This window comes from Trachurus japonicus, chromosome 3, assembly GCF_045865225.1.
Source record: "Trachurus japonicus isolate A0001 chromosome 3, Traja_1.0".
NCBI lineage: Eukaryota > Metazoa > Chordata > Actinopteri > Carangiformes > Carangidae > Trachurus > Trachurus japonicus.
The window spans coordinates 22,732,428-22,743,410 of NC_140909.1; the positions used below are offsets into that span (position 1 = coordinate 22,732,428).

General features: G+C 41.9%; 1 protein-coding gene across 2 annotated transcripts; it reads left to right on the forward strand.

The window, feature by feature from the left end:
• Window positions 1–2,296: 2,296 nt before the first annotated feature.
• LOC146989981 (nuclear receptor subfamily 2 group F member 1-B-like) lies at window positions 2,297–9,124 on the forward strand. 2 transcript variants are annotated; one of them, XM_085767145.1, is made up of 3 exons: window positions 2,297–3,401; window positions 4,549–5,073; window positions 7,216–7,938. In XM_085767145.1, the coding sequence occupies exons 1-3, from the start codon at window positions 2,876–2,878 to the stop codon at window positions 7,488–7,490; spliced, it is 1,326 nt and encodes a 441-aa protein (XP_085623271.1). In that variant the 5' UTR covers window positions 2,297–2,875; the 3' UTR covers window positions 7,491–7,938. The 2 variants fall into 2 exon arrangements, with proteins under 2 accessions (XP_085623271.1, XP_085623278.1); XM_085767152.1 differs by having other exon boundaries at window positions 2,303–3,368; window positions 7,216–9,124.
• The last annotated feature ends 1,859 nt before the right edge of the window (window positions 9,125–10,983 follow it).

A 10,983-nucleotide genomic window follows, 5' to 3' on the forward strand; every position in this document is an offset into this window, starting at 1 on the left:
TAGAAGGCCATAATATACACAAATCTAAAGTATTTCTCGCCTTAATACCAGTTAGAGGTAATTTAATTTAGCTAGATTGCAAGGACAGTGCCATACCTCTACTGTATCTGTCCCATATTAAATACTTTTTTTTAACAGATAACCATGTGGTACCACCGGATGGTTAGATCGGGTGGAAAGCTTAGTAAGAAAATGCATTCAAAGAGTAAAAAATGCTGCAGATCCTCGAACAGCGAGCCGGCGATGCCTCCCACTGAGCTGTAAACAGTCACATCCTGGTGGTTTTGCACACACAGCAGGTCTCTCCTGGCCAAACTCTCTTGCACTTTGTCTCCATTTAGCTCGCTTTCAGCTCCCTATGGGTAATAAGGCTTAAAGGGCACCAGATTACCAAAAACAGGAGGGGATTTATCATCTTTAAACTCCCGACTCCGTGATTCATGTTAACTGGACTTTTCACACGGTGATACGAGGGACAGGGAGATACGGGTTCAATCACCCCCATCCACTGAGATGAATACTTTAGCCTTGACCCTCCACTGCTGATTGGACTTGGAAGTCAGTCTTGTGTTTGTTAGCAGGCAAAGCAAAGCCTGTTTTGTGTGTTAGCAGTTGCTGGATGACTGCAGTGCTGGCCAGCTCTAAGAATGTGACAGCACACTCAGCGTCAGGGTTCAAGAAGCATGAGTCAACAGTGAAATGGCCACGCAGGCATGTTCACGTGGCACTGAGTTGATATCACAGGCCTCCATGATGCTGTATGCATCATCTCACATACATTGTGATATGCAGCTGTTGGCACACACACACACACACACGCACGCACGCACGCACGCACGCACACACACACACACACACACACACACACACACACACACACACACACACACACACACACACACACACACACACACACACACACACACACACACACACACATTAAATCTTATCACCATCAGGACACAAAAACCTGCAGGGATGCAAGTTTTTTATTTTGCTATCTCAGTTTTAATCTAATGTATTTAGTAATTGTCAAAATCCTTAAAAAAATTAATGAATAAACTGTTAGGACATGTGTAGAAAAACAGTGTCACTGTGAAATTATCAAGTAACTATTTTAATCTAAATCAATTTTACACCTGCACTTTACGTAATGCAAAGTGATGAGAGATGAAAAAGGTTGTCCGTTCACACTACATCCACATAAAGAAAGGCGTAAAAGAAAAACAATGACAATTTTATATTATTTTCCTGTTCTAACTCATGTCTGAGTTGTGTCACACTAGTTCAGTTTATGATGCTTCCGTTTCTTAAAGAAATATCGTGTCAACCCCTTTAAATCATGTTAAAAAGATAATTTGAAAACACAATGACAGTCAAATTACACATAAAATTACAGTCCAGATTGAGCAGAGATGGGAAGGAGAGACATGAATTACAAGGGCAACCGTGCATGATAAACACTTCAAATAATCTTTTACATGCAAAATGTGTCTCTCATCAAGCCATGTGAGCCAAGTATACATACACATACAGGTCATTTTCTGTGTAATTTACTGATGTCACTAGGTGGCATCAAATTACTGCAGTTAGGATGCTGCTGTGTCTGCAACACTAATATACTAATATATCACCCCCTTATATGTATTTCCAGTGTAGGCTGCAAATGAGCGATATCAACACGCATGGTAAATGAGACTTGATACTGAATGCATGTTGGTTTCCAGCTGTGCATGTTGTGGGTGTGTGCAGCCAGGATCATTGAGACACCAGGAGAAGAAGGGGCTGGAGCCTGTTCAGTTGGGATTTCTTGTAATATTTCAGTGTTGTGTACAGGTAGATGGACCACAGTCGAAGCCGTTTACGTCTAAACAAATTCTGTCAACTTCGTCAACGAATAGGCTACATGTGCTTAACTACGACTAGACTGCACACAGGAACTACTGTGGCCCGGGCTCTGCTGCAGGTAAGTGTTAAGGGGCTTGCACCTGAAGTCTGTCCTTTATATAATCTCTCATTAATCCAGCCACTCCTCCCTCCTGCTGCTCCTGAGGCTGCTCCTCCTCTAGACCTGCTATTAACAACACACACAAACACACACACACTATGAGAGAGAGAGAGAGAGAGAGAGAGAGAGAGAGAGAGAGGGGAGGATAAGGATTCACACTCTGAGGTGTATATCAACAGAAATCCAGCACTGCTACTCCCATACGAGCTTCTCCTGGAGTCAACTCCGCCCCAAACACAGACGTCACCGAGTCACTGCCATGACGTCGAGACGCACCACTCTCCTCCTCCGTCCCGAGCGAAGCATCGTCAAAATCATCATCCATCACCCTCTCTCTCTCTCTCTCTTCCTCTCTCTCTCTCCCTCCGTTGTCTTTTAATGTAACTTCTGACTGATCGGGAAAGCAGGGAGCGTCTGGAAAGCCTGGTCCGGCGACTCCATCACTGATGAGGGATCTGCTTGCACGGTATTCTCTTTAAATCTGGACACACCGGACAGAGAGGATCAGATTACACATCTTTTGGGATAACGTTGCTTCTCCTTGTGGATTTTGGCTGAGAATTATCCGCCTGTATGTCTCCCTGTGTGGATGTTATAGCGCACATCTCGGCCTGAATGAAGCTTTCTTTTAGGATTTCCCCCGCGCCAAGCTGTTTCTGGGTGACTGTCCATTCTGTACTTGTGAAGTCGCGCGTTATAATTTTATTGCCGTAATCCTATGCGGTCTATTCGTATTTTCCAGGCGTAGCTTGTATTTATTTTCCCCACCTTGAATGTGTTTGAGTTGTTCATGTCGACAGATAGCGTGCGTTAATCATCGCATAAAAAGAGCAAAGTTGGGCGCGCAAAGTTTTGGTGACGGTCGATATGGCTATGGTGGCGTGGAGAAGCACCGAGGGCGTCGGGGACACTCAGGGGACTCTCTCCTCCCCGGTGTCCCAGGCGCTGTCGCTACCGGGGGAGCTGACGGGACACATGAATCCGGCGTCTATGGAAATACCCCCGGCGGCAGCAGCGGCGCCTCCTCAGGGCGCACCGCCGCCCAACCCGTCCAGCACCACCACCGCGACCACCACCTCCAACATTAACAACACATCCTCTTCCTCCTCCTCCTCCTCGTCCATGGACAAACAGCAGAGCCAGCAGATCGAGTGCATAGTGTGCGGGGATAAATCCAGCGGGAAGCACTACGGACAGTTCACATGTGAGGGATGTAAGAGCTTCTTTAAACGCAGCGTCAGGAGGAACCTGACCTACACCTGCAGGGCCAACAGGAACTGTCCCGTAGACCAGCACCACCGCAACCAGTGCCAGTACTGTCGCCTCAAGAAATGCCTCAAAGTCGGCATGAGGAGGGAAGGTACGCGCTGGCATCCTCCTGTTGTCGCTATCGGTATTATCACATCATATTATCCAGCACCACACGCCCCAGGACACTGTTCACTTTCACACAATGCTTTCTATTCATTTACATTATTTTCCTCAAACATACAAACTCCTTTATACAAATATGTAACAGCCTAGCAATAGTGTGTAATTTCTTTCTGGACAGTCATGTAGACAAGTGTTTCCTTTGTCTTATGTTATTTACCCCGCCATTAACATTTCTGGTACAAAGCTATAATGCCCAGTTTATTATTATTACTATTATTAGGCTATTATTAATATTATTATTATTATTTTCATCACATTTAACCCGGATGCTTGTTTCCATCCTACTGTGATATGATATCAGAGACAGTGTTCAGCTAGCAGCCATCCTGTAGCATGTTTGCTGAATTATTGTTGATGTCCGTCACCACGGCCATTGTGTGGCTCAAACAGCCCAAAGCTGCTCTAAATGCCACATGCTCAGATTGGACAACTCTGCTGCGACATCTTAGTTTCATTTCCACGAGTTATTCCTTCTAATTGTAGCATAATGTGTGTGAGCGCGCGCATGTTTGTGTGCGTCTGTGCGTGTGTGTATTTATTATGCATAGGCTACTGGTCGTACAGGCCTACCGCAGCCTGCTGTTAGCCTACAGCACCTAATGAAGCTCAGTGATATTTCTGAATGAGAATATTGTGTTGCAAATTACACCCAACTTTTATGCAGATTCCACTATAAACACATGTAGGCTAATGTAATAAAATAAAACAAAATAAAAAATAAATAAATAACCCTGACCCGGGTTTAAGGGGGTTCGAACTTGGGGAAATAAATGGCCGGTGAGACCCACAGTGACAGGCATAAATATAGGCTAGATGTTATGGCTAGTCTCAGGGGCCCGTCTCAGTGGACCTCAGCCCGGTGGTCTGCCTCTGGTCCACAACCACGCTGTAAATCATCTGCGCCATCATAGTGTGAAGGTCGTGGCCTACAAGCAAGTTTCCGCGCAGGGTGCGACATTTTCTGACTAAAGTCGGTTTAGATAGCCTCGGTCTAATGGCCGAAAAGGGCAACTGCAACTGCTCCATGTTGTAGCCTACCTACTGTTTTAATTGAACATGGCACGTGTGTTTCTTAGTTGTCTGACGTGTGTTGTTTTTCTTTGCAGCTGTCCAAAGAGGCAGAGTTCCGACCCAGTCCTATCACGGCCAGTTCGCTCTGACAAACGGAGACCCTCTACAGTGCCACTCCTACCTGTCGGGCTACATCTCCCTGCTGCTCCGGGCAGAGCCCTACCCGACCTCCCGGTTCGGCTCCCAGTGCCTGCAGAGCAACAACATCATGGGCATAGAGAATATCTGTGAGCTGGCGGCGCGCATGCTCTTCAGCGCCGTGGAGTGGGCCCGGAACATCCCTTTCTTCCCGGACCTGCAGGTCCCGGACCAGGTGGCGCTGCTCCGCCTCACCTGGAGCGAACTCTTCGTCCTGAACGCGGCGCAGTGCTCCATGCCCGTGCACGTCGCCCCGCTGCTGGCCGCCGCCGGCCTCCACGCATCCCCGATGTCCGCGGACCGGGTGGTGGCCTTCATGGACCACATCCGGGTCTTCCAGGAGCAGGTGGAGAAGCTCAAGGTGCTGCACGTGGATTCAGCAGAGTACAGCTGCATCAAGGCCATCGTGCTGTTCACCACAGGTAACCCCCCCCCCTGTCACCACACCCCAACATGGAGCTTTAACCAGTGTGATGTGGTTGCGTTCAATGACAAACAGCCAAACAACCACTACACAATCAATAAAAAACACCAAAAACAGAAAGAAAGAAAGAGAATTAAACATTCTGCAGAGGAAAAAAAAAATACATTGTCGCCTAACTGACCTATGGCCGAAGTGACCGTTAGGAAAAAACGTTACTTGTTCTCCTATTGTGGCCAAAAAGACTATTAGTAACATTTTATGTATTTTTTTTTAAAAATACCAATATAATCATTATTATATTCTAAAAATATTTATTGAAGATGGTGGTACTGAGCCTAAAATAATGGTGCAGTGGGACATATTAAGGTGGAAAATACTTAAATATGCCTTTAAAAATGTGTAGGCCTATGTTTCAGACAAAAGGGGAAAAAAAACTTACACTACCTACTTTTTGTTAAAATGCTGAAAGAAAAGAATTGATATAGGGTAATAGGTAAGAGTTTGGGTTTTCCCAATATTCAATATATAAATGAATAAATATATATATATATTTTTTTGAATAAACCATTTATTTCCTTACAAGTATAAATATAATCCGATCTCCAGGTGATTTAATAGAAAAATGCAAATAAATGAGAAGTAAAAAATAGGTATTTGTAAGAATAAAAGTTGTGCCTTCGTATAATTTCTACTGAATAAGATATACAGTGAACTTAAATGACCTCATGCAGCTTGTCAGCCCTCACAGGGATGTGCTAAATTTGTTATTGTTATAAAGTGAATTTTTATGAAAACATTTAAGAGGCTGTGACAGAGGTTAGGTGGGTTTACAGAATACATGAAATCCCTGCAGCCCCTGAAATATGAAAACAATTTGCATGATTCATCCAGTATGCAAATGAAAATAAAGCTGGTAATTTTACCACATCTAATATTTTATTTTATCGCTGCTGCATCTTTAATGCGACGCAAGACAGCTCTTTATCAAATGCAGGGTTTTTATCCAATTGACACATTTATTATTTATTTCATTTAATTGTAATTGACTCAAACTAAATAAACATGCAGTTTGTTAGATTTAGCTTTTAAAGGATTATTTATTTATTTATTTATTTATTTATTATAATGCATTTATTTATTAGTCCATTGATCAGAGCACAAACTGAGTTAAATTTGGCTTTTGACAATTTTTTCCTGCATGACCTTGTCATTACTGACTATGTATGTCACTTATTACGCAGCCTTTTCATATAGTCAGCGTTTGATGGCTGGATCCAAAGGACGAGCAGCAGCAGAGTAGAAAATAAAAAAAGGTTTCCTATGTAGGTCTATTTCAGTCCCCACGAGCACATCTGAACACGTGTCTTTAAACTGGGACACAATAACCGTTCTTTAACCCCTGTTGCCATCCGGCCTGCAGCATTACACTGACAACACAGCAGCCTGCTGTGTGTAGTAATACCACACATACACTAAATGGAGGTCTTAAATGACCTCGTACCTTTAGTGCTCTGGCTGTACTGCATTCATACATACTAGGTGTTGTGCTGTTGTTTTTTTAACTGATGGTGGTTGTAGAGCCTTGATTGATCCCTGATGGCAATAGATTGATGGGATGTCACTTTGACAGGACAACTGCATACTGATGTTTTTCGTTGCGTTGTTTTTTTTCCCCCCACCACATAGTTTAGAGATCTGATTTATTTCTTACATTTTGACACTCTTGCACTTGTAAATTATTACCTGACTATGTCTCAGTGACTGATCTATTCCCTGGGAGGCAGGGTTATTATAGTTTATGTACCCACTTTACTGTGGAAGATGTGTTAAATAAGTATCAAGTGAAAAACTACAGGAGCAAATCTATACTGTGATTTTTTTGAACATAAAAAGATTTTTTTTCTTGGTGGCTGTATACCTTTAGTCACAATCAAAATTTCATGAGCTGCTACGTCACCCACTGATCTCGGTCTGTCTGTCCTATACGCTGCTGTGCTCTGCGGTCCCTCTGTGCTAACACGCTGTGGGTGGTGATGTGAAATTGAACTGTTTAAACTTTTTCTGGCGGCTCCATTAGATCCTTGACCACTTCTTCTCCTGTCTGTTGTTTGTCTCTCTGTTGCTCTCTCTCTGTCTGTAGATGCTTGTGGTCTGTCGGATATCGCCCATGTGGAGGGTCTGCAGGAGAAATCCCAGTGTGCTTTAGAGGAGTATGTGAGGAGCCAGTACCCCAACCAGCCTAACAGGTTTGGGAAGCTGTTGCTCCGCTTACCTTCCCTCCGCACCGTCTCTTCCTCTGTCATAGAGCAGCTTTTCTTCGTCCGTCTGGTGGGGAAAACCCCAATAGAAACTCTGATACGGGACATGCTGCTGTCAGGGAGCAGCTTCAACTGGCCTTACATGCCCATCCAGTAAGAGGAGAAAGCTGCAGTGGTGCTGCTTAAGGTCAGGAAAGCTCTCACACCTCAAATCGATCATTTCAGCTGCTGCAGCTTAAAATCTGTGTTTCTTCGAACAAAGGGGGAGAAAAAAACTCCCAGTGGACTGAGACAAATATCAAATTTTTTCAGTTAAAAGTGTTGTTGGTTTTTGCTATTTTCATGACGCCATTGCGGTGATCTCTCTGCAGTGAATCCAATAAATGATCCAATGAGGACCAATTTGACCCCACTGGCAGATTTTTTTTTCACTTGTTCAAAGAGAGATGATATCTGATGAGATGAAATGACTGGTCGTGATGGACATTTTTACAGAGTGGCGACCACTCACACTTTATGGTTTTTGGGATAACAAACAATATTTATTGGACCCTGTGTGTATATTTATCGTGCTTGTAAATTATGTTTTTGCTCCTTTTATGTTTTTTTTTTAGCGTTTTATGTATTTTTGCCCCAGCTAGTGAGAAAACTGCAGGGATCGTCTCGTGTTAATCTGTTTTTTTTTTCTTTTGTTTGTTGTTTCATACCTTCCGGACATGGCACTTTGGACTAAAGGAACGTTTCATATAAAGATTTCACACAAGCGTTAAAAAACCCAGCATCTTCTGACTTCAACCTATTTGCTCAGTTGTGTACAACAGAACAGTGAGATTAAAGCCCGGTTTAGCTACTTTGGGTTCCTGCTCGATTTGCATTGTCAATGAAAGGATGAGGAGAAAAAGAGCACAACATGTTTCGAAACTGTACCTCTCATGGGCGATGCAAGGTTACACCAAGTAATGCATTACTTCTTAATCACTGAATAGGTAGTCTCATTACTTTTTTTTCTCTCTTTTTTTTTAACAATAATACAGCATGCCCTTAAATAATTGTGTTCAAAAAAATTGGCAGATGTAATTAATTCTTGCCACAATTGTCATTCTCTACTTTTTTTACCATCTAAAACTATCAGAATTCATGCTTTTCATCAAATTAGTGGATTTTCTTGTTATCTTATCCAAACAGAGTTGATGACAAGGTTAAATGTGGTAAATATCGCTCAGAAAAAAAAGAGGGTAAATGTTCGACAGCCCTGCTTTTATCTGATATTTTGTTTTATATTTAGAATAGTTAAAGAAAAAAAATGTTTTCTTTTCACTGGTAACTTGTTAGAGTGAAAGGTAATGATATTACTCCCCTGATTAATTACTGATGCATTACCACACACTTCTAATTCATTTAGGTCTCCAGGTCTTTTACACTGACTGTGTGAGAGAGATGTTCAGAGCACGTGGCCTGATGTGTGACTGCAGTTTCTTAATGGTATAAATGAACTGTACACAACTTCCCAGGTCAAGTAACAAATCTGTTTCATCTTAATTCATGCATTTATGAGCCCAGGCCTCTTTAATGGCACAATAGACCACTGCAGGGTATTGCTGAACTGAAAGTGTGTATATGTGTGTGCGTGTGTGCGAGCATGCATCTGTGTGCGTGTGTGTACGAGTGTGTATTTGTGTTTACTTCTTTTTTGACAACCACTCTGATGTACTGTGAAAGCATATTTGGTTAACATATTGGTACCGTATTAAATTATAACTCAAGATTTATAAATAAAGTGTATTTGGTTTATTTTGCCATTTCAATATGACTCGTGTGTGTGTGTGTGTATGTGTGTATTGAAACTGAGAAAACGAAAGTCAAGCAGAGCTGTCCACTGCTCTGGAGCCGGTTGCTGACTGTAATATTCAATCAGACATTTTAATCAAACTAATTGCTCTCCATTGACAGGCTTTATGTGTGTGTCAGATTTTATTTGAATTTGCCTTATTTGAAGACCTCCTGCAGGAAAACATATAACTTTTTGTCCTCAACTGTAAGGCCACATTGGACTCAATCAGACTAAAACATATTCAAAACTTTACAAAAACACACAAAACCACCACAGACTGTCAACTCTGCATGTAAGAGATGTATTTCATTTTTAAAAGAATTATTGGACCAAATGTAATTTTTTATTTTTTTTGCAAAACAACATTTAAAACACCAAATATGACTCTTTAGCCCGCAATAAAACCTTGAGCTATAACCAATGCCAAAATAAAGCATAAAATGATACTTTCCCTACATAAAAGTCTATTTTCGCCTAAGTTAACCCGCTTTTTACCACTTACACTGATTTAACGCCCCTTACCAAACAAGATTTTTGTTATTAAGGATTCTATTCATCCATAGAGGTTGTTAAACTCGGCATAAGGGAGGAGAGCAGAATGAAAATAGAATTATAATCGTGTCTGTGTTGCCAGATTGAGGGACAGGGGGGATTAAAGCAGCTTCTTTGCTTCTTAGCGGACAGAGAGCTAATGAGGGGCCCCTGAGAGCTCTGTCACTACTAGTTTAGCCTGAGGAGGATGAAGCTGGGCGCTCCACGGCCCCTGTGTGTCCTCAGCCGAAGGGCCAACGTTAGAACAATGGAGCATTTTCCCACACACGTCCAGGTCCGAGAAGAAGAAGACGGGAGGGGGGAAACTAAGGAGCAGTGGTCTGCTGTGTGGAGGAGAACAGTCCACGCCGATGTGTGTGTGAGCAGGAGAAACACCGCAGCTGCTGCTCAAGTGGATTTCTCATTTGTTTCAATCCACCCTCTCAGTTGTTTCCGTTTTTACGTCCACCGGCGGCTACGCAGTTGGGACGCAGCTGAAGCTGGATCGGCAGCCAATCAGATCACTCTGACGATTCTTTTTTTCCTGTTTAAAATATTAACATTCATCATGTTAAGTGAAGACCAACTGTTAAGTTTAGGGTCACTGGAAAATGTATCAGTTTTCAATTTAATTTTTAAAAATATGTTTTCATCTTCTCTTATTTTCCTTAGGCCTACAGTTGGAATAATATTAAAATGTTCCTCTTCAGGTTTTTTACACTAATTCATTTAGTAGGCTATATTTCAGGAGGGAACAAAAAATGATATGTGGTAAAAGTATGTTAGAATTATACCATATTGCATTGATCTCCCACCGCCTGTTCCCCTTCAAAAAAAAAAAAAAAAGCCACATTACGTTTTATTTTTTATTTTTTTTTACACTTTACCTTTATGCTATTTTTGTTTAAGTAAGAATGAAGTCACTCAGCAGCCTAATTGTGAAAATTCCAGTCAAATGTTAGTAAATGAAACAGTAGGTTATGTAGTTGCCTAAAGCTGCGGAAACGGTTTCATTGACTTGCTTCAAAAACCAATAATTATCACTCTCCAATTAATTGTCCTGATTTCAGCCCGCGTATATCCACTACACTTAAAAAAAATAGTTTAATATAGGTAATTAAATGATATGAATTACACCTATATGACTGTGTATTTACAAGAGTTTTTCAAAGAAATAGCCTAAGTTTGAGGTCACGCTGAAAAAGAAAAGGACAATTGCTTTTGTGCTCTCAAATAAAGAGCAGACAGACAGGAAGATATTTTTTATGAAGCCGTTTCTAATCGTTAG

What these genes read in the sequence shown, in the direction of transcription:
- LOC146989981 (XM_085767145.1), top strand. Translation starts at nt 2,876, where the DNA reads ATGGCTATGGTGGCGTGGAGAAGCACCGAGGGCGTCGGGGACACTCAG. An exon ending in TCCTCCTGTTGTCGCTATCG is followed by an intron (nt 3,402 to 4,548) that starts GTATTATCACAT and finishes TTTTCTTTGCAG; the next exon opens with CTGTCCAAAGAGGCAGAGTT. An exon ending in CATCGTGCTGTTCACCACAG is followed by an intron (nt 5,074 to 7,215) that starts GTAACCCCCCCC and finishes CTCTGTCTGTAG; the next exon opens with ATGCTTGTGGTCTGTCGGAT.